The sequence below is a fragment of the Diadema setosum genome, chromosome 4, assembly GCF_964275005.1.
Source record: "Diadema setosum chromosome 4, eeDiaSeto1, whole genome shotgun sequence".
Taxonomy (NCBI): Eukaryota; Metazoa; Echinodermata; class Echinoidea; order Diadematoida; family Diadematidae; genus Diadema; species Diadema setosum.
In genome coordinates this window covers 30,596,571-30,621,579 of record NC_092688.1, presented here as the reverse complement: position 1 = coordinate 30,621,579, position 25,009 = coordinate 30,596,571, and the positions used below count along the sequence as shown (strand labels likewise).

At 39.7% G+C, this 25,009-nt stretch overlaps 1 protein-coding gene and 1 long non-coding RNA gene across 2 annotated transcripts in view; one reads left to right on the top strand and one right to left on the bottom strand.

The window, feature by feature from the left end:
• LOC140228009 (uncharacterized) overlaps positions 1 to 25,009 on the bottom strand; it is a 102,601-nt gene that overhangs the window by 35,298 nt on the left and 42,294 nt on the right. The window contains exon 4 of the mRNA XM_072308405.1: positions 464 to 610. Within this exon, the coding sequence (XP_072164506.1) occupies positions 464 to 610 (147 nt within the window). The remainder of the gene's footprint in view (positions 1 to 463; positions 611 to 25,009) is intronic.
• On the top strand, positions 4,519 to 6,681 carry LOC140228011 (uncharacterized). The gene is made up of 3 exons (XR_011901070.1): positions 4,519 to 5,165; positions 5,977 to 6,107; positions 6,617 to 6,681. It is a non-coding gene; the product is annotated as an uncharacterized lncRNA (long non-coding RNA).

Sequence of the window (25,009 nt, the reverse complement as noted above, 5' to 3'; positions counted from 1 at the left end):
ATGAAGTTTTATCCATATATGATGATTTCCAGGAGGATAGTACAACATTGGTTCAAACTACTTTCACTTTTTAAATTGCTTTTATTTGTGTCAGGAAATCTCAAATATGCCCTAAATAGAAATTGATTTTCATCTCTGAATATTAGATATCAATCTTCCCAGAAACAACTGGGACTCCATGTTCATAAAAAGTTGCTATGATAAAGCAACTCTTGCTGAAATGGCAGGTGTCATGGTAACAGCAAGAATCCTGCTTCCTGACTGGATGTTGCTACAGGAAGTTGCTATTCTAGCAAAAGTTGCTATCCTAACATTTCTTTTAATGAAATGGGGCCCTGGTGGTCTGTCAACCTAAGAAGCTGACATAATATTACATTCTTCTTTTGTTTCACTTTCCTCTTGAAAGATAACATAGGGATACATCTCCAAGGGGTACTGCAAACATTCTATAAAGCCAACTTACCTCCACTTTCCATGAAGTGCTCAGCTGTATATCCCCTTTCTGCTCCTTAAGAGTTTTGTCCACAAAGTATGCCATGCTGCCAGGTTTCAGAATGAACCATCTGTCTTTCCATGATGTCACCTTATGTCCTTTCTTCTTGATGTACCCCTGAAAATATCATTAGATAGATCAAGAATTTCATTTTCATCTTGTGATAGAAAATGTAATTAAGCAACATAAATGGCAGAATGAGGGGCATTTTAGTCATAATTATGTATTTTCCAAAGACACATGATACCCTTGACAAATTCTGCTGAAAATGATAATGGTTCTTGGCGTATATCAACATATCATGACTTGCAATGACAAAGATACACATTTGTATAGAATTTTATGAGAAGCTGTAGTGATAATACTGTAGCAGCTGTTATTTACATGAACAGATATTTTTGCAAATGAGGAGGTCACAGGTATTTTTGTGAGATGTTGTTTTCACAATTTGACACCGCGGCTATCGTAAGGCCAAAAAAAAAAAATTGTTGCATTGGCGTAACATGAGATTTTCAAATAGGGTCGGTCGGGCGGATTTTTTTTTTTTTTTTTTTTTTTTTTTTTTTGCTACCTGCATTTTACGTGTAAAACTCGTGCTCAGCTCAGTAAACAGTTACAACTGCTGCACCGAATGTGCCGTGTTCATCTATTCTACAAATCATTTATGAGGCCGATATTACTGGAATTATACCCCTTCACGGAATTTAAAGATGTTGAAATCCCTATCCTGAATGTTTTCACTTCATATTTTACTATTTTGACTTAGTGTAAGATAGATGCAAATTGACCCATATGTACGATCTTTTCATCGCACACGGCGATCTCTATTACAGTCCCACATATACAGATTCGTGTAAGTTCTCCTCACAAGAAACCTATGGCAAAACTGTGCACAATACATCGCAGTCTGAATGCTACGTATACACTGAATAAATCTTGTTAGAGTACGTGTCCATGTTGGAAACAGATGACGTACTGATCAAGGAAGGCTTATGCGAGGAGGCGCTAGATCTCTCCCTCGTACATCCGATATCCCCAGAGCCGTTTCCACTTCCGGGTTTGTGCGATCGCGATCGCGATCAACAAGATATTTGATATCGATAGCAAAAAAAAAAAAAAAAACATGGGGTCGGCGGAATTTTTAGGGTCGGGCGGGTTACGCCAATGCAACAATTTTTTTGGGGGGGGCCTAAGTGCACTAATGCCTGTCTGTTCACTTTGCCAATTTACTGCACATCACAAGACTCAGCACACAAAGATATCAGGTGGCAATATTTTTGCATGCTGTTAAAATCGCAGCCCAACAGTGATTCACAAAATTTGCAAAAATTAAACCCTCACGAAAATAACAGCTACTACAGTTCATGTAATGACCATTTTTGGACCCATTGAGTGCCTGCCATCATCCACAGGAAAGTGTCCAAGTAAACTGAGGGTCCACTGATGTATTTGCTGACTTACAGTAACATGAAGTCATCCTCTCTATAGTAGCAATTCCCTGATAACACTATAGTGCAGGCACTACAATGCCAAGCTTTATTTTCTCAGTATGTTTGCATGTACATGTAAATCAATATAACAAGTCCATGAAATACTATACATTCATTACTCTGCCGTCAACTGATTCACCTTTAAAGGGGACCTCCAAGCTAAGAAAGACTTATGGCTACCTGGTTTTGCTTTTAAAAAAAATCAACGAACTATCTAAAGTATATCTAAAATTTCTGTGAAGAGGAACCAAAAATAATGATTCATCATTTTAATGTAGCGAGTATAAAAGTTCCAATTGCAATTTTTGTCTGTCTACAGTGCATTTTCATGACATGCAAACATCCAGTGCTTAACCCTATTCTAACTGGGCTATCTGATACCAAGTTTTTACGGGGGGGGGGGGGGGGGGGGGGCACCGATCTCGGCCACCAATCGCGCGATCGCCGCGAAATTTTGCCTGAAGATAGAGCTGGATGTCAACTACAAGGTTACATGCTCATACAATAGAAAAATATTGCCTTTCTATTTTTAATAAATCAATTATGCAAATTTGTGCATGAAATCATATTTTCACCTATAACTCCATTAAAAAGACTGAAGCATTGCTAAATTTTTGTGTCAGAATTCCTCAAGACATATCAAACAATTTTCATGTAAAAAAATAGCACAATCAGTTTCTTTTGTTTTTCACTGATTTGTTAATTTCTTATGCATTTTATTGTTTTTCGACCTTTTGTTTTCTATTGTTTTTTTCGCCAAAATTTGTTGTAGGCACTTTTTCAGGCTTATCTACACTAGAATTGATTAATTTCAATGGTTAAAAGTTGAAATAATCTAATTTATATCAATATAACCAAAAAACACAATTTGCATTCAATTTGCACGCGATATCATGAATTTGAGCTGTTTTCGGGTTGACATGCATATGCATAACATTACGTAACTTCAGAACGGTGTACCCGGACGTCGCAAATTTGGTCTCAAAATATGCGGAAGACTTCAATGAAAAAAGTCGCGAAACGACGCGGCAAAATCTTTGCGCGTTGTGGAACCGTGGCGCGAAACGTCGAGGGGGGGTCAATTTGACCCCCCACCCCCAGTTAGAATAGGGTTAATGCTTCTAAATTATTGAGTCCATTGAATCAATACTGTTACATGAGCTTTTGCTTCCGGACAGACACAATGCAGTATGCAGAGTTTTGCAGCCAAATTTGTATAACTACCAGTTTTACATCTTAGCACTTTCATACCAACAACAGAGGAGAAACATATAAAAGAAAGATGTTTAGGCCTTCTCCCTCCAATTGTTCTGCCTCTGATCAGACTTACAATATGAATTAAGACATTTGGCTGACCATGGAGTGGTTGATTTTTATGATGACTGGGTAATTCTGGCAGTGATGAAGAGACACCAAATGTAATGCGTGGGACTACTGTAGCGACAATGCGCAGAGACGTTGTCATGCATTTCACGCACTGGGTGCATGAAGAGGCCAGCGATGTATCAATACAAAATTATGTTGCATGATTGCATCCAATGATAAATTGTTACAGTGCATCAAGGCAGAAAATGATTGAACAAATGTTGTCCTTTCATGGAGTTGATAGGAATCTTTGAGGTGAAAAAAAAAAAGTAGTGAAATATGTTTAAGAGTGGTGTGTTTGTCATATATAACAAAAGCAAAGTCTCTAATTGGCACTACCCTTTATAATTAAATGAAATGATGAAATTAATATTGCATGGTTTATCATGTTTAATGGCTTTCATGGAGTTATGGCCTTGCTGTTATACTGTATGTTATGAATATGCACATGAAACTGCACAATAGAAAATGAAAGGAAATAACGCTTGTAATTCACATACAGTTTGACCTCGATTATCCGGCCTCCTTTTATCCAGAAATCTCTATTATCCGGATGTGTTCACGCAGTGAAGGACTTTTTTTTTTCATCCAAAAATTGAGAAAAAACAGTGACTTTAACATCTTTTCATGGATCTATTTGAGTATTTCACTAATTTCATAAGATGTGCATGATAGGTTTCTCAATATCTAATGAGGTAAAACATGTATGATTTTCACAGAAAGATATACTTTATTTTTGTGAAGAAGGGACTACAATTTTGCGCAGGCTAGTATATAGATTACACCACCGTTGTGGGGTACACTACCTGCCTAGCTGCCAGCTAGTGCACCTGATGGACGGCAGCTTGGATGGCAGCTATACACATTAAAGGGGAAGGCTAGTACCTGGTCAGTGGGAATCAGTGCGAATGCTGGGGGATGATTGTTCCAATCCTTGTGGGATTCATTTAAGAGTACATTATATATCTACTGTTGTGTGAAAATCATTTGCTTCAGAACGGTCTCATATTCAAGTAATGTGCAGATTAATGTCCCGTCACTGACCAGGGACGCTTACCTGGAAACATTAAAGGGGCAGTCTTTTAACTTTATAATGCATGATCATATGAAAATACTGTGTCAATACTATTAGAAATCGCATATGCTTTTCTTCAACGAGATCTGTGAACTTCAAAAAACTCAGTTGAAATCGCCTAAATCGCTCATTTTTCGGGTAGTCGGGAACGCCCCCAGAAAAAGCAAGGACCGGTCACGTGCCTTGTCAGGTGACACTTTGACGTACGAGGGGGTATTCATAGTGCCGACTGTCTCGCCGTATACCGTACTTCACAGTGCAGTGAGTCTTGTGTATTTGTAGGAAAGTTAGAGAAAATATTTCAAGAAAATGCCGTGGAGGTGTGTCGTCACCGCAGCAAAGACACAAAAGATGGGTGTAAGTCTGCACAACTTCCCTAGGCTAAAGATGACGCCATTCGAAAGAATTGGGTTTTGAGACTCATTTCATTTGCTGAAGCGAGCCCAGCAGTGCAGTGCAGTGCAGTGCCAGTGGGATGCATGCGATGAATGGTTCTTCTATTCAACGTTATAGTCGTCAGGTTGTACAGCCTCGTATGCAGTGATCGCTTGGAGGAGTGGAGCCAAGTACATGTAAACTAGTAGAGGAGGGGCTGTATACTCGGCTAGGATTTGTGCCCAAAATGAGGATCCTACAGCCCATAGCTATCCCTGTCATCAAGCTGGGAACTGGAAGCCAATCCCATCGTCAGAGAGCTGAAAAACAAAGCGGATCAGCAGTTCTGAAGCTGGAGAGAAAGCGGGTATGAACTTCTGTATAGCGTCTAGACGACTCTATAGAGTCGAGATAGAAACACGAGACCAATGTATACAGAGACTCTAAATCTCTAGATCTATAGAGTCGGGTATGTTCTGTATAGACGACTCTCTAGCTATCATGAGTATCGTAACTAGATCTATACACAGCCCAGTTGCTGTATAAATCGGGACGGGGTTCGCACGGCGTCTGGTTATGGCCTCGGCCTATTGCTAATATTCTACTAGTATCATATTATTTACTAACAGTTTCACGGTTTAGATAGGTTGATAAGCTCTGTCTGGCGTTTCGAGTGGGACTGCCTTGCTTCCCCAATAAAGCTCTAAAGAGTTGTACGTAGTAACCGAATGGTTGGATGGTATGTTCCAAAACAAATTATTAGATTGAATTGATCTAGGACTGGGCATTATTGTTTGTCTTCACTTGCCCATTTGTCATTAGGCAAGTGAAATCTTCAATATCCTTTTTTTTTTCTTGCCCCAAAATGTTTCCCATATATTAGTTGGCTAATGTAATGTGATTTCATAGTTTACATATACAAAAAAAAAAGTCACTTTCCAATCAGACAAGGAACTTTCTGCAGTCGTTTATTTTCAGTTGTCGTCATTACAATTTCACTTGCCCTTGTTACAATGTTGAATGTGGGGAAGTACTAATGGCAGTTATTACTTGTGATTAACAGTATTTGTTTCTCCCAAGAGTTCTTACATGCATCTAGTTAACCATGTTCTTACAGGCCTACATAGACATTTTTTTTTTTATTCAATCCTCTCTATGCTATTAAATACTAATTACAGGGTTCAGCTGGCAGCATTGCATTACAGTGTACAACACAAATCCAGACCGGAGGCAAGCTCGAGGTGCAACAGGTGATCTGCTCTACCAGATTGTGAAGCCGAAATACAAGGCTGGGTCTTCTAGTGTGAAGGTTCGTAAAGAATGGCGTAGATATTTTATGCAATATTGGAAGAAAATGAATTCACGTTACAAGACCAATTACAATGAAGAGAAAAATATTAGAATGGCACAATTTGTCAACTACACATTTTATTATTTGTTTGTCTTTGTAGAAGCATGGCTTTCTTGACCACTGAGTACACATAAAATGATCAATTTTAAAAGGTCCCAAAATGTTTCCCATATTAGTTGACTAATGTAATGTGATTTCATAGTTTACATGTACAAAAAAAAAGTCACTTTCCAATCAGACAAGGAACTTTCTGCAGTCGTTTATTTTCAGTTGTCGTCATTACAATTTCACTTGCCCTGGTTACAATGTTGAATGTGGGGAAGTACTAATGGCAGTTATTATTTGTGATTAACAGTATTTGTTTCTCCCAAGAGTTCCTACATGCATCTAGTTAACCATGTTCTTATAGGCCTACATAGACTTTTTCTTTTTTAATTCAATCCTCTCTATGCTATTACTAATTACAGGGTTCAGCTGGCAGCATTGCATTACAGTGTGCAACACAAATCCAGACCGGAGGCAAGCTCGAGGTGCAATAGGTGATCTGCTCTACCAGATTGTGAAGCCGAAATACAAGGCTGGGTCTTCTAGTGTGAAGGTTCGTAAAGAATGGTGTAGATATTTTATGCAATATTGGAAGAAAATGAATTCACGTTACAAGACCAATTACAATGAAGAGAAAAATATTAGAATGGCACAATTTGTCAACTACACATTTTATTATTTGTTTGTCTTTGTAGAAGCATGGCTTTCTTGACCACTGAGTACACATAAAATGATCAATTTTAAAAGGTCAAGATATACATTTTCTCTTTTTTTTTTTAGGGGGGGGGGGGGTGGAGGGGCAGGTCTTATGCCTGTTCCACTAATCAGAAGTCATAGAAGGGAGGCAGTCAGTTTTCCATTCCCGAAGACCAACACTCCACATTCCATGACCAATGGCTACTTTGGCATTCTCAAATCAAGTCTTTGCATTGAGGACAAACCCCAATTTTGATATGAATTTGCAAAGATTTTTTTAATGTCATTATCAAAATGGTGGTTTCTGTTCATGACACCTCAAGGACTTTGTTGCTAATAACCAATGCAAACATCTTAATTCCATCTATTTTGTGTGTCCCTTTGTTTCTTTCTGTTGAATTTTCTACAGCACATGTTGATGATGTCCTTTCTGCTGTTGTGGAGTACGATGACAAAACTCCTGCATCCTGCCAGCCTTCAACGCCTCCCCTTGTGAGTGCCATCGTGTGTCATCCAAGGGAGGAAGTTATTGAATATCACAGGAGACAATTTGCACCTGACAAATGATGTGATGGTTTCAGGAATCCTTGCAATTGAGATTGAAGTTCATATTATGTACAATATGATACAAATTTTTTGTGGAATGATTTTTTCATCTGTTCTTCTGTCAGATGTTGGATACAAACACTCAAAATTTTGTTATGCATACCAGCATTCTTATGCGCTCTATTCATGAGTGATCATCTAAAGACAAAATAAGATCACCTTGGTTACTGTTGTGTCCCGTCTGTATAACATGTATGTAGCATTTCATCACAAACAATATGATGCCAACTTGATATAGTGTTTCAAAGACCATTTCTTTGCCAATTGAATGTTGTCCTTTTAATAGCAAAATCATAATTAATTTGCAATACAGGAGTCATGTGGATACAAAAGGAAAACTGTGTATACATTCTTTTGTTGATGTTTAAAGCATAAATGACCATATTTATGGACAGATGAGCTTGCATTCTTAACACTATTCTGTAGAGATATTTAGTGTTGTATTAAAATGGTAAGTTTAGAAGATTTCTACATGAATGCTGTCCCTTACTATGGTCTTATCATAGCATGTTTGCTGTTATAGATTAGAGCTCATCACTCTTATGATCAAATATTGATATTTTTGACAAGATAATTTAGAATCAGATGTGCATGCATTATAGAACACAACACAAAAGGGATTGAAAAAAAATTGTATATACATGTAGTTTTGAGAAGAAATGCAATAATTTACTCTTGGTATATGATTCACAGATTTATGAAAAAGGAGAACAAGATGTGTTCTAAGCATTAACATTTTACATAATCTTCATCTGTGTTTAAGCAGACTTAGGCCCAGTTACTCAAGTTCCGAGACCTGGAATGCATCCACAGGGAGAATCCGAATTCATAATGCGATGCTAAGTCTAGTTGGGGAATTATTCTGTTGATATCTATTATACATGTAGTTCTCCATACATAATCATTGAAGTCAAGCATTAAAAGTTAAGCATTGTTTTTTCTTATGAATATGGTGTCAGGGGTCTTATGAAAGAACAATTGCTAGGTCACTCAGACTCAGACATTCATAATTATTCATGCAGATAGGTACTTCTGAAAATGTGCACACAAGCAAACACCCACATGCACATATGCTCACATACATTCACACATTTGTACACATTTTTAAATGTGTGAAAGATTGAATAACATCACTCACCTGTATTGTTTTGTATATGTACACTTGCAATACATATATTATTTCTATCCTAAATTTGAGTTCAGTAGAGATTTCTGTATAGTGAAGAAGAAATCACAAAGCTTTTGATTCAATGTTACATGAGAATGTCTCATAATATTGATATGAAATATACGGTATGTATGTGGAAAAGATAACTCTTCTGGACTGATTTGATGTCAAATGTGGATGTCACTCATGCGTGCTTGACTGACCAGCTGCCATTGATCCAGTGGAATAAATCCCATTTTGTTCCAACATTAGGATATGGAGATAACACACTGGTAGGGTTTTACAATCTCACTCCTGTAAGTACAATACCCCTCCCCTACTTTTCCTCACTCCCTTTTACTAATTTTCTTTGGTCTCCTATCAATACACACATCAACACACACACACACACACCCTTTGCCATACTACACACATACCCACAAACACCTTCAAACAGGCATCACTTGAACACTCCCACCAACATGCAAATCGCATACATATGTACAATGCCATACAAATCTTACCTGTACATATATCTATGAGGGGAATATTTCTATCCATTCCATGAGGGGGAACATCAGACAAACATAGGGCAAATACTGTATATCAATGATATATTCATCCTATGTGTGTCTGATGTTGGTGTGTGTTTGTATCTGATATGCATGAGTGTACTGAGGGTGTGTGTATATGTGTATGTTTGTGCATTTTCATGTGTCTGTATGAAGCTAATCTTTTTTTGTTAATAAGGATGAATTTATACTGCATGTACTGTATTACTACAACCGCTCCAACTACATATAGAAAACACAACACACTTTTTTTTTTTCCATTTGCTTACAAAATATAATTGGTGTAATCAGCTGGAAGGAATGTTTGACAAATGAATACTGGTTCATGACAGAATACTACTATATGAGCCAGCTACATTCCAGTTCAATGAGTTCGTAACTAGACTTGGTCCTGTTCTCTAAATAGAGGCTGTGAAGCTATTGCCGAAAAGGCTACAGCATCTTAATTGTATTAGATCGTTATTTGTTTTTTGTGACCATGATTGACAACATAGCTGTTCAACATGTCAATTCTACACAATCAAAATTACCTTCAGTTGTATGGTTGTGAAAGTGTCATTTTCCTTACAAAAGAGAGAGGGGGAGCATAGTAAGAGTAAGAATTGAGACAAGAGTGCATTTGACATACAGTCGAATCTTGTTATAATGAGGTACATTATGGGACCAGAGATATCACTCCTGTATATCAAGATCTTGTTATAACTACAGTTTGTCATATCAATGCTTATAATATTGAGGTTCCACTGAACATGCATCAATAAATTACAATAAAATACAATGTACTGTAGATCATTTGTACAGAGAGGCTGAAGTCCAACAGCATGTTTCTCAGCTGTGTGCCTTGATGAGTTGGTGTTGGACGCTGCATATCATCAGTATACCCAACATACCGGTAATGGACAAGGTGTCTGACAAAGTATACATGTGACATTTCGCAATGTACAAACTTATCTGATGCATTTCTACACTGTGACCACATTCCCGTTAAGCAGATCGCAATGTGACAAGTTGTCACATTCTACACCCAATATCAGTGCTGCATATACAGTCTTATTACAACCTGTGCAAAATGAAAGCCTGTCACTATTTCTGATGGATGAGTTTATCAGATTTTTCTAACAGCAGAAGATGGCAGTAGGACTCTCACATTTTGGCCCAGAAATGTCCAGCATCATCTCACCAGTTACCGGTATGCAACATGTCTTGATCGCCTGATATTGAAACAAAAGTGAAACAAAATGGAATGCAAAAGGAGTAAAATTTGATAATCCTATTATATGACATCATGTGTTCATCTAGGAATTTATCTTGAGAATAGGATTTAAATTAGACAATGTAAATGGGACCCATGGGGTATGGTAGTCATTATTTTGGGGACGACTGTATAATGGCAGGATAAAATACATGTATAAAAACATGTATTGACTGCCTGAAATTGAAACAAAAATGAAATGAAATGGAATGCAATGGAATGCAAAGGGACTAAAATTTGATAATATATTACATAAGTGTTACTCTAGAAATCGTGAGAACAGGAATAAAATTACACAATGTGAATGGATCTTTCATATGTAGAATCGTATAATGACACCATAAAATTCATTAGGAAATTATCAGGGATATGAAAAAAGCCTAATATTTATTGCAACATTTGGAAAATAAAATAGGGAATTAAATGTGCCTAACAAACTCACTTGTTGTTCAAGCACCTTCTCCATAGGCCTACTGTTGGGTGTCCTGGTAGCTTCCAGTTTCTTTCAACCATTCATCGAGGCCCACAGTTGAGAAACCTGGATGTGCTATAATACAGCGCATTGGAGCATCGAAATGTCTTTCGTTGTACCGTAATTCTCAATCTTGTCCATTATGTGCTCTGTCTCTTTGCAGCAAACGGATTCCCTTAGCTGGCAGTGGTCATGTGGGAACACAGCTGCGACAGAGGCACCTGAAAACAAAGAAAACATGAAAAAAAAGAAGAAACATAACGAACAACACATTCCTATTTCCTTCTTTGTGTTTATTAGTTGGTGTTTTGAAGTATGTACTGCACTAGCTGTCACACAATGAGGTTTAGACTATAGGCCTATTAGTCATTAGTGAAATCATTGTTTGAGTTCTAGGCAAGTGTGAACAAAATATCGTTCATGACTAGGCCTGTAGGAACCCCTACTGCCAGAGAGGTTACCACTGATACCAGACTCTTCAAACCACTGCTTAGCCCAGCCACATACAGTAATTGAAATTGCAGTTATGGTATGGCCGGCAAACACTTGTACCTTATTGCAAACAGCAGTTTTTCACTTATCCTTTCATAACTTGTCTTGTGCTCGGCAATTTACATGTGAAACTGTAGTAGGAGGGCCTAGTGGAAACAAACTTGGTTGGAATTTACCAGTCGATTACCTCATGATAGGAAGGTCCTTGGGGCCAGAGAAATGACCTCCTTATATACCGGGTACATGCGTATACAGGTACAGTACTATGAATTACATCAAAGTTTATACCAGTACTCAAGTAAAATACTGTTAAATGCGGGAAAAAAAATCGGGATCTGAAAAATCAGTTTGTCCTTGTGACATTATGAATGAGATCGAGAGATATGAGAGCTCAAGTATGACATCTGCCTGGCCAGCTCAGTGCATAGCCTTTCAATTCATACCGTCGTTTACCGATGTCCCTCTTCCACTCCAGTTTCACGTTCATGTTGTATTGTAAACAAAATTCTGTTTTGATTTTTCCGACCCCAATCGACCTGCATTCTGTAAAAATTAACGTTAGGCCTAACGTTAGAGTGAACTATCCAGACTCTCAGCGTACTTGATACTAATGATAGTTACCAATTATTATCTTCCAAGTCCCAACCTCGTCGCGGGCTCGTTGCCATCACCCTGTTCCTCGAGCAGCATCCTCACGGGCCACTGCCCCGGGGGCGGGAGGTGAAGAGTCGGGTTCATATACTCCAGAACGGTACGGCTACGGGCGGGATGAACTCAATACAGATTAGATATAGGGTTGCGTGGGGCTGGAGCTGGAGCTGACGAGGGGCTGCTTTACCTTCGCCTTCATCATCTCGGTGGGGGTAGCAGCCAGAAAGGCGAATCCAGGTCTGAATCCATATTGAGAACACTGTCTTGTTGACCACGTACTACCAGCTTGTTTACCGTGTATAAAGCTAATGCAACGCGATCTCCGCGGAGCTAGCTAGCAAGGTATGCTGTTATCGTAAAAATTAGAATGCCATCCAGGCTCCAGTTGAAATTTGTTGTTATCATCCATGCACACACACATAGTCACAATATACGGTCAGCAGTAAAGCGGCTGTCTGTACGTCTACTTGTCTTTTTCTCTCGCAGAAAATATCTAGTTTTTTCCAAACGTAAACCGGATCCAAAAAGGCAATTATCATGGGTAAAGTGTTCAAAAAAAAGTCAGTGGCGTCACTGGGCCTCTACTAAAATGTCTAAACAACATATTCAAATCACTTTTGGGACGCAAAGATTGTCAGAACTGGTTAAATCTTGATTTAAAAATAGATAAAGTTTCACTCATTTTACATTGCCAACGCATTAGACGAACTCGGTGGCTTCGCGGGGTCTCCCCCCTCATACGTCAAATCGCATAAGCCAATCAGCTGCCAATTTTGGGGGGCGTTCCCAAATCAGTGAACATTTTGAGCGATTTCTTGTTACTGAGCAATTTTTGGTGGATAAAAACGGCAGAATCGTGTTAGTGAGCTCAAATACCTTCTATATAGCCCCAATGTCCGAGTTAAAAGACTCCCCCTTTAAACTGCACATTACTTGAATATGAGACCATTCTGAAGCAAATAGTTTTCACACAACAATAGATATGATAATGTACTCTTGAATGAATCCCATAAGGATTGGAACAATCATCTCCCATCATTTCCACTGATTCCCACTGATCAGTTACTAGCCTTCCCCTTTAACATTGTGTCTCCCATATCCGGCCAATTCGCTTATCCGGATTGAGCGCCAGTCCCGACATGGCCGGATAATTGAGGTCGAACTGTATGTGTGCTTTCATATGTAACATTTAGTTTAGAAAAAGTGAGGAATAGGGTGTGAAATTTCTATATCATTGCAATACATGTATCTATCAATATCTTCACTCAGTTTGATGGAGATCAAGTGACATGTGTGATCTACAATCTTTATAGTCTCATGACATAGAATATAGGTATGGTTGAGGAACTGACTATGTAGTAATGATAATATGTAGCACATTAGTGAAAAGCTTGCAGAACGCAAGCCTCTAGTTCATAGGTTTTTAGAGTGTGACCTGCATGGCAGAGGTTTAAAATTGAACATGCTCTCAGACAGATAGTACATATTCATTAGTTGAGAAATGGGCTTTCATTGTAATTCTTTTGGATTTGAACTGTTTCACTGGTCTTTAAAAAAATGTTGTTTATGAGCTGACAAGTTTCCTGCACACTAGCTTTGGTTTTCATTGAGAGAAAAAGGGGTAGGTGGCTGGCAAAGATGCAACAGCTTAGACCTCGTTAACAATGAGTAAAAGGGCCCCGCAGCCGAGCCCCACCTTCATTTCACTGTAAAAGCACCAAATGCGGTACCAAAATCAGCTGCACATTTGGCCAAGCTCTGGAGGTAGTCTCGGCCGCAGCTTGGCCGCGGCCGAGCCCAGCCTTTTCTCACTGTAAACGCAAACTGGGTTAAATACAGTAACAAATCGCGACCAGCACACTTCCAATATAGTCTTTTGTTTACAAGTAGAGTGCCACTACGACAAAATATTGAAAGGTTTCAATTAAAAGCCAGGGCCAAAACCTCCACTGTAAATGGACAAAATTGCGGGGCCGAGTACCGCAACTGAGGCCGGGCTCAGCCCGAGCCTGGGCTCAGCCCGGGCCCGGCCCAGCCTTGCACTGTAAACGGGGTCTTACTGACTTGTGCAGTCAAGCAAGTCTGTCATGTGGCAAGCTTGCATACTGTAGACTTCTTCAAGTCATTTATCAAGACTGCTTTGCGTGATGAACCATCATGGGTTTAATCAGGAATCTGTTATGGAGCACCATAAATCTTAAAAGCACTCAAAACTTGTTTCAGATACCAAGAGCACTTCTCAAGTATCATTGAAATTATGTGCAGGTGGAATGAGAGAAGCATACCCACTGCACATAAAAATGTATGGGAGTTTCCTTTATTTGTTTGTTTGTTATAAACCATTCCCAATATCCAGGAAATCTGGAGTGAAGAATACAAATACATGTCCTATCTTGTATCAGTTGCACACAATGGTGTACTTGTGTTAACTCTTTATGTGCCACGTTCGCGCGCCCGACTCAGTCGACGGCATGCCAACTTTGCATATTCTGCTCAAACGCACAAACCCGCATAAAACTGATCAATTAATCGCCAAATGCCACAGCACAATGAAAGCGTTTCTCGCTATTCTGTTCCTCTCACATATAACTTGCTTTTTATTTGGTGATTTGCAAGCACTACTGCATTTGCGTGTTTTATTATAAGTTTAAGCCACTGTTTTGTGTGCCAAATTGCCTTTACAACAATGTAGCTACTGGTCATTTGAAATAAAAACAATCATAGATTTGTAATACAAGTTACATCAAAGCAAAGTTTGGCATTTTCTCTTCAACTTTGCTCTCTACATGTCCAGCTTAACTGAAATCTACAAAAGTTACACATATATGAAAACAGAATGTTTTCCCAGAGCAGGACTACGTTAGTGCCTCAGAATAATGTGGCACAAAGGGGTTTCTACCATGGCACAGAAAGAGTTAAGAATGACAACAGTTCCCTGGATGTTGTTTTCACAAATTTAAAACATGTGTAACTTCTTCCTGCTGCTATAGGGCTGAAAATATTAACCTGTCATGGATATTTGAATGTACAGAACAGACTGATGACATCATCATATTCATCTTTATTTCTAATAGTTGAAGATGGCATTTAACTTCGGTACTCCACAAGGGAAAATGTGCATATCTTATCTCTTGTTGGGTCTTCAATTCCATTTTACTTGACTTTATACAAGTATTTAATAGGTATTGCATGATGAGAGAAATTAATGCATAGTACAATGACATGCACTGTATGGGGGAGGGGGGGGGGGGGGGTATGTTTAAAAATGAAGATGACTGGAGGATCATGTTTAAGACTTGCTCAACACAAAATAGTTTCACTAATCTATGCCAGCACCCTAAGATAGCTCCTGTACAGGCACCTTCAGGGGTGGATCCAGGAATTCTGTAAAGGAGGTAGAGTTAACATACTTATTCTAAAAGATACAACACAAAATTAAAGGCAGGTGTGGGCCCAGTGATCATTTTCTTTTCTTTTCATTTATTTTATTTAAAGACCTAATAAAATGCTTGCAAAATGTTTTAATATGCAAAAGAAATGTAAAATATATGTCATGATTATCAATGTAAATATGTTGTCAGTGTCGTTCCGGTTTTCATCGCTTCTAGAAACTCCCCCAAATATCACATTTTTGGAGGACCCCGTTGCAGCTTTTGCGAAAAAGATAGTCACGTGACCAACACCCCTGAACCGATTGATGACGTATAAGCACGGAGTTGTGCTCAGTTAGGAGACGCCGCTCAGCACAAGCACTCAGATTACTAGCTTGGTACACGCACGTACACGATAGCTAGCCCGGCCAGGCCCGGGCCCCGCGGGATGTGCGCTCCCGGTCGACACACTGACTGTCGACATGTACGCATTACCACGTACATTATCACTAAGTTAGCTTGCACAGATACCTGGTACCTCGAGCATAATGTCTTCCCCTAGATCTATATGGGTAAACTTCGACATTGATGATGATGATGAAGACTGCAGCTCTGACGATAGCGGAGAGGAAGAGGAGGCACATAAAGTTGAAGGGGAAGATGGGGAGGGAGAGGCAGCCGATGAACCAGAATGTTATCGTGGGGCTGCACCTTACCGATATGAACCAGCTGCATCTCCCCCGCTGCCAGTGCAAGAGCGTATGAACATGGCACCAAGCCCGAGAATAGACCTCACGGAAACGATCGCCTGGGAAATACAGAGTGGTATGTCTGGTATGCCCCCATATAGTTTAACGTTAGAAAGGATACACTGTATTCTACATGACTGACATTGTAAGTTGTAACTGTCTAGTAAGTAGATTAGAAGAACAGGCCCAGCTCGCTCACAAAGTGAGCGGCTACTCCGGCCGCAGCAAGCAAGCGGGAGCGTCCCGGCCGTGGCCTGGCCCGTCGGCCGGCGCTTACAAGTTAAACTACCAGTAGTAGTCTAGTAGTAGATCTAGTAGCAGTCTACTAGTAGTTATAATAGTCTACTAGTAGTAGTAGTCTACTAGTACTACTACTAGTAGTGTACTATTACCACTACGGCACTAGGTCTAGTAGACTAGTAAGTAGTAATAGCAGAATCTTTGGTAGTAGTACAGAGGCTACACTCTAACGATTAACGGTTAGGGGGATATGTTGTTACAGGGTGGGTCGTGGCTTAAAAAAAAAAAAAAAAAAAAAGCCTAACACGTTAACCAGTTTCCCATAGTCAGTTTCTGCAATATTATCAGTAATTTAGATGCGTCATTTTCTAAGAAAAACGATACCAAGAATGATCGTCAATTTTGGTCGTGTAGTTTTTGTTTTATGCAAAAAATCATACTGTGGAAGGAAGCCCAAACGCCGTGACCGATGAATGCCACGGTGGGGCTGGATTCACGAGTAGGTCTAGGCCTATAAAGCAGGCGAGTCGCCGTAGTATTAGTACAGACACACAGTGGTGATGGGGCTATCGTGAAATAGGCCCCACCGCAGTCACACGTGCACCGTACCCGTGCGTTTATAGCAAGCAAGGGTAGGTCCTCCTAGGGTTTAGGGTTAGGTAGGGTTGTATTTATGGTTAAATTGGCTGTTAAATTAGTCGAGCCGAGGGCCATATTATAAAGTCATTTTCGCCGCATTCAAGAGTATTCACTGTGGAAGGCAGCCCCACCGCCGTGCTTACCTACCGAGATGAACGCCACACGGTGGGGCTGAAACAGGCGAGTCGCCAGATACTACACGCAGCGGTGGGGCCTATTTCACGAGTTTGCCGAAAATAATGGATATCCAAGCGTACCACAGTTGTAATCTGTATTATTGGCAGTATTAAATCCAATACAGTTCATTAAATATTCTTTTGTCTAAAGGCTTAGCCAATGACAATAGTGCAGCGCAGCACCTGCTATGCGCTCGCTAGCTCGCTCCCCCGCCAGCGCTAGCCAGTGCAGCGCCGGCCGCGCGCCGGCTGTCGCTGCGCTGCGCTAGCATAGCCTTGCCAGCTCGCTGGCTACGGCTAGACTGGTCGTGAACGACTCCGTTCTTAGACGTCATCACAATTTAGAAGTGATAGTGCGCCGCATGAAAGTATAGCAAGTTTTCCAAAACCGAGGAAATTGCATCCATTATGTTAACAAATACAGAACAAAATTCAGAACAGTAAAAAACCTCGCACAACCATAGAATTACTTAGGCGTGACAGATTTAATTTCACGAGCGTTCGGCCGCATGGGGAACGCTCGCGTTCCTCCTTTTGTTAGGGGACGCCCCTATTCCTCCTGCGTGCAGAATGGGGGGCTTAATCCCTCTATTCATCAGCCTAATGAGGGCGTTCCTTGGACGCAACAGAACGGACTTGCTCACAAGTCGCATTCATGGCGTTCCTTTCCGCTTTAGGAACGCAAGGATTATCCCAACCACGTGCCTTCCGCGCACGGCGGCTTCACCTATGAAAAGAACAATTTGCGCCGGCAAGTGCACAATTTACGGTGGACGCCAGAATTCCACATCGTTCTTGCCAGTTAAAAATAAATCGCGTGGCAAAAAACAGGGTGAGAGAAATCGCGCACTTCAGACAGTTTACAAACGATTGCGACTCCACATGCATTTTTAATCGTCAAGTACAGTCGCCTATGCTACGGAGTAACATTGCACCAGTTCGCAAAATTCTCTCGACTCGCAGTTTCCAAGCGTCATGAACAGGGCTGGTATTCCAAAAGTTTTGCCAAAGTTTTGCGATTATTCACAAGCAATAATTCACAAGCGAGAAGTTGCATTCTGGTTTACTTTTCGATGACATTAGTCAAGGCTCGACACTTACGGTGGCCCGGTGGCCCGGGGCCACCAAAAACGCACGTCGGGCCACCAAAATTTCAGAAATGAAGATTTTGGTGGCCCGATCGGGCCACTAAAAAAGTCGGATGTTTGCCTTTACTTTCGAAAATGAACAGCGGTAACAATCGGCTCCGTAAGATGCTAAAATAAATGTCATATGTTTGCTCTTAATTTTGGAAATGAATAAAGGTAATATTCGACTCCGTATGATACTAAAATAAATGTTGGATGTTTGCTTATACTTTTGGAAATGAATAACGGTAAGAGTCAGCTCCGTACGGTGCTTAGATTAATGTCAGATAATATTGATTTTGCATTCGGAAATGAATAAGGATAACATTCGGCTCCGGAAGATGCTGAAATAAATGTCGAATGTTTGCTTTGACGTTCGGAAATGAATAATAATAATATTCAACTCCGTATGATGATAAAATAAATGTCTGATGTTTGCTTTTATGTTCGAAAATAAATAGCAATAACATTCAGCTCCGGAAGATGCTAAAATAAATGTCGAATGTTTCCTCTGACGTTCGGAAATGAATCAGAGTAATATTCAATTCCATACGGTGATTAAATGAATGTCGGATATTGGCTTTACTTTCGAAAGTAAATAGCAATAACATTCAGAAGATGCCAGAATAAATGTCAGATGATTGCTTTTACTTTTGGAAGTGAATAGCAGTAACATTCTGCTATTCACGGATATTTGTTATTCCACACTGCTCGATTAAAAAAAAAAAAAAAAAAAAAAAAAAAAAAAGCGGTCACGATTCGCTATTTTAATATGCTGAAGGTTCGCTTTTCTTATAAGTTTCGAAATTTCGGACGTTATATAGATGATTCGAAAACGAAGTTTCTTACCACGAATATGAAAATTCCTTTACAGATAAACGACCCACCTTTTTTCCATTTTCGGATGAATGAACCATCTGAATATTTTTTTTTCCCCCGGAATGATGAATATCGTGCAAAGAAGTAAACGATGTCACGTTCAGAAATAAACCCATATTCCCGTCACAGGAAAAGATTCGGCGTTTTTAATTTTCTTTTAGCCAAAAATGATATAAGTTTCGTACCATGCACGTAATTCATTCTCACATTTACTAACCTTCGGAATAATTCCACAAATGGTATTACCGAGCCCTAATACAATTTTGTATTAACAAATTTATTAGTTAAGGCATATCAAATTTGCGTGTTTTGCGGGTTCTGCAAAAAGAACCATCGGATTTACGAACCTTATTCTTCTTTCGGAATAATGAACATAAGGCAAAGGAAATAACGATGCCATAATAAGAATTCAACGTATTGTGACGCGAGGAGGGGGTGTGGGGTTCGTTGGCCCCTTATTTAAGAAATAAACTCTCTAATGAGCCACCAAACCATTAATAAACCTCCTTTCATAAGTTGCTGCCACCACATACTTTTCAGGGGTATGAACCCTTATCGAATGACAACCTGTGAATGTCAATCAATATAACGCAAAGAAACTTCGAGGAAGTCAAATACAAAAAGGGGGGGGGGGTTGTCATTCAGCTAGAATAGCAACTGCAGGCTCAACCAATAGCCAAACGCCAAACTCAACACTACCTCTTTCAATCCTACAAGTGCTCTCATTGGCTAGAGCTGGCGCCCTTTAATACATGTGCTACGTATTCATTCTGCGATCTGTATCCGTGACTGTGTGAGCCTGCAACGGTTAACTCTGTCCTGGTGCCAAACTTCTGAGCTAATTCACCATATTTCGGCCATTCAGTGAAAATTTGCAGGGGTATCTGTTCAAGTTAATGGTGAGTTCTGTTTCTAAGAAATTGTAAATGTTGACAACCACGATCTGACGTTCTATGATAGCTATTTGTTCACCGTGCAAAAGTCATTAGACTCAACAGAACATGCTCGAGATGCACACACGCATTCATGCACACATGATATGTACACACGTGCTTGAACATCGAGCAGTCTGATCACCATCGTCACACATCGCCAATCAAACACACACTCGGACAACTCCCCCCTATTTTCCTCTATTGTGTAGAATTTCCTTAGTTTCTAACCAACAACCTCCTCATGTAACGTGACAAGGCATCCAAAACTTCGATGGGGGGCCGTTCGTTGAAGGCGAACGTTTGTGCTTAAGATTACTATTAACTGTTACCATACGTACTTGAGCTAGACCAATAGTACTCTAACTACTCATGCTTTTACATCTTGCATTCAATACAACTGACACAACACAAGACACGGACTTCTCGACTCACACGTCCGAACAACCACACTCACATCATGACCAGGCAAGTACAGTGATAAAATTGTCTGTTTTGGAAACTGGAAAATTTGAGTAAATCTCAATCCAATGCAAGTGTGCTTTATTAACGTATTTACAATCGTATGTACAGCATCATAGTCTTACTTACTTACTTACTTACTTAATACCTACTTTATTTTATCCTATGTGCGGTTGTGACTCGGCCCTATGAAACTTAGAGAAATGATATCAAAATCATATACTTGTACATACATGTAAATAATGACACATTCAACGTTTGGGCTTGTGACTTTCACCTGAATCGTATCTATCCTTCATAACCATTGCCGTGCTCCGAGGGGCCTATTACATATACTCGTCGGTCTTCCGAACAATTCTGTCATAGTGACTAGGGTAGTTTCTCTATAACTCTTCAAAACCTTCTCTCTCCAACTTAAGCGCCTGCGCCTAGTTAACCGGTTCTCCGAAAATAATATTACGTTCCTCCACTCGTACCCGACCACTCCACCGTCTCTACTGGGATTTGAACTGGCACTCTTCCTGCCCAATACTATTATGAGTTTATCAGTCGTTCCTTTGATCTGATACAACTACCAGTATTTTACACGTTCTCCTAAGCAAACACAGCCTCGAGATTTTACCTCCTATGTTGCTCACTTATAGGGGCTTATTCCTAGCACAACGTTCTGTGTTCAACCTGGTCCATGACAATTCAAAATATTCTTCACCTTTGGTGATACACGTAAAACCTTGTATGTCAGGAACAGAAGTCATTATAATAATCCTTCACACTATAGTTTTATTATGAGTCACATTTCAATTCCGCACTATTCAATGAATAGATCCCTAACGATACTACAAATACGACTAGAGTCAATGCTCTCAAAATGTATAAGGGGAGGGGGGGGGGGAATACTTGGATGACGACATCATCTGTCATCAATTTCTCATCTTAACATGAGAAAGTCAATTCAGTCATAGGTAAAGGTCAAAAGGTTTCTTAACGAAGACAGTGGTACCTAATAAAAGGGATTTCAATAAAATGCACAAGTCAGGTACAGCTCTGCGTTGGTGCACGTGACGTTCTTTACACAAGATTGTCACCGTACGATGCATGTTGACCAGCGGCTTTGTCAGATGAGAGAACTCTACACCGGTACAGATAACGTTCCTTGTTCAGGATTGTTATGTAAAAATGATGAACACTGCTTACTAGATGAGATACCGTAACTCTGACGCCAGGTACAAATAACGTTCCTTATTCAGGATTGTTATGTATAAACATGAGGACTATTCGATGGATGCTTGTGTACGCAGGATAGAAACTCTGCACCGGTACGAATAACGTTCCTTGTTCAGGATTGTTATCATATGACAAGTACTAAATCAGACGTGCTAAAGCCAGGTAGATGAGACACATGGTAGCTCCACCATTGACACGAGTAACGTTCCTTGTTCAGGATTGTTACTTCACGATGAACAGTTGTCCACGTACAACGTAATAAGTCGGGATATTGGTAAAGGTCGGGGGGGGGGGGTAACTGAATATATCACTGCCTCATCATTGACATCCTATCACTGTCATCTTCCAATGACAAGTACCGAGTACTATGTACTCTCAATACACAGAAAATTTGCTTCTAGTAAAACTAATCTATATCGTCTATGCAATATACAATTTCAAATTACATTCTTGTCTATACATGTCCTACTAATGAGATACTCTGGCATGTGATTGCTTGACGTAGTAACGTCAGAAAATGTACCATAATGTTATTGAGGATTCATTTTTTGTATTTTATGGTACATTGCCAAAAGATTCAAACATTTATGTAACACCCCTAACCCTCCATCGTCTATGCCTCCACATGGTTACTGTGCTGTTTGTTGTCAATAAAATGTGAAGAAAACATAAAGTCTGATGAACCATTTTGCTTGTTCTGCTCTTTCTACTAATTTGTTTGTTAAACATTCTAGACATAAATCTCGTACTGTGATCTCCTTGACTCGAATATGGACCAAGAAACACGGCCGCCACTAACAGTTGGCCTACCTGTCAGTTTGACCTGAGCCATGTTTAATTTACAGCCGCGCATAAGATTTGGAATTATATAGCCAGTATAAAAGCGCATGTATCGAAACTGACTCTCGCCTTGGAAATCACATTACGTGGGACATGAAAAAAAAATATAACTTTCATGGCATCATTTTAAAATGCAGTATTGACTTATCATATCTATGTATCTTCCTCTCTTCTAATACCAAAAACATTGTGTCATATTGAATCAAGTAAACTTGAAACATTCACAGAATCTATTACATCATCACCAGTTCAAGGTCAATGGTCATCAAGACCGCTACCATCAACATCCATGAACTCCTTTCCAAGGTCATCAAGACCAAATATAAACATCTTCATCTCATTTATTAGGTCATCAAGACCTCTATCAACTAACCTAAACATACTTGCAAATATTCTGTTATAATAATGTTTGATGACAACTTATACTTACTTTGGCTCTTGTACGGATAACTCAGCAAAAGAGAGGGGGGGGGGGAACAATCTTCTGAGATGAACTGGAAATCAGCTGATGAAAATTGCAAAATCTCATCTTCTGCTCCTCCTATTTATACCATAATTATGTGACGGGTTTCAAGGTTTATTATTGGGGCTATCCAGGGTTTATCCAGGGGCCAACCCTGTCCTCCAGTGATAAAAGGAACCTAAGCCACGCCCTCTCTTGACAACTATGATAATACGCAGCGTTCATTGGCTAAAAGTACGATCACGCATACGCAGCGGGAAAGAGCGTGATTTTGAACTAAGCTGCCGCGATCACTCGTGCAGTATCTAAACACAGTTAAATCGCTAAAACCATAGCAATTTCTTATCGAAATACTCGGAATATCCGGAATTTATCGTCTTTCCAAAACGATCTTCATGTCAGCTCAAGCCATAACAGGATTCTAAACGTCAAAGTAAGTACAATCTTGCCATCATTCTGAACATTCGTCATTACTATAGTCCCACATATACAAAATAGTGTATGTGAAATTTGTTAAAGTCTACCGTGAAAGAAAAGTGCATACACCGTACTACACGAACGGAGTGGGGAAAATAGAAGTAATCTACACACACAAAAAAAAAATTTAAGAGCCACATTCGCCACATTGTCCCCCTCCACGTAATCGCTGTCCCAGCGATCGTAGGACACTTAGATTATTAATACTCATTATACTCATTACTTGTTATACACTATCTTATTTACACAGTATGTACACGTTATACATTGTAAAATTATCAACTCCTCACTCCAAATTGGTGTGTAAACTCGTATTATGGAGTGTGCAAATATCCTCCAAACTTCATTTGCAATATCTATTCTTTGCAGAGATATACATGACATATAATTCTTTGTACCTTTAATCTGTGCTACATTGTATGAATATTCCAGTAAATGTTCTCACTGTACATAACTGTAGCTCAGATGTATACACATCAGTTAAAACACATACTGTATGTGCACATGCATACAGTTATAATCTGTTCTAATAATTCGCCACTTGGATTGCAAGCAGAATCTTATTGCTCTCATTCAGATAATCTGTGCTATCTATCTATGGATGTTCTTACTATATACAACCATTACACAGATTTATACACATAACTTGAAACACATGCGTGCACATACACTGTACCACTCTAATGTGCATTAATTATTTATGGATGCTCCTGCCATATACAACTACTCAAACTTATTCACCTTGACTAAAACACCTGCAAATACGTACCGTTCTTCTAAAACTTCACAGATTTCACTGTATACGATACAGTGAATGTAATTGTACTTCTGTATCCATATACAATAACTATACACACTAAATTACACTTTGAACTAGAACAATACTGATACAGCCAACGCTCTATTCTACACTTTTTACAGATGAAGAGTCGAACAAACTCTCCTACAGCTCATGGTGAAAGTATCTGGTTAACACTTTCCTCTCTTGCAGCAGTTCCTTCCCATTTGCGTGCGTGTACCATTCGGTTTCGACGACCAACCGACTCAGGCGAAGTGTGCCGGTACGTGGCTTTTTCAGCGTGATTTGGATCATCCCGTCCTCTCCCGCCTGTTCAACGTCCATGTCCGACGTCTTCTCATCAGGAACTACCGACCCTACTGATGATGCTGCTGGAGAAACTGAAGATGCATCGCTCGATGAGGATGACGACACCGACAATGCTGGTGACCGTGGTGGTGTCTCTGACGCGGTGAGGCTTTTCTCGTCGTTGTCCAGACCAAGACTGATGGATGGCAGGTTTGCAACTTCAGCACTTCTCTTTCTGCTTTCCTTTTCAGCAACCTTTTC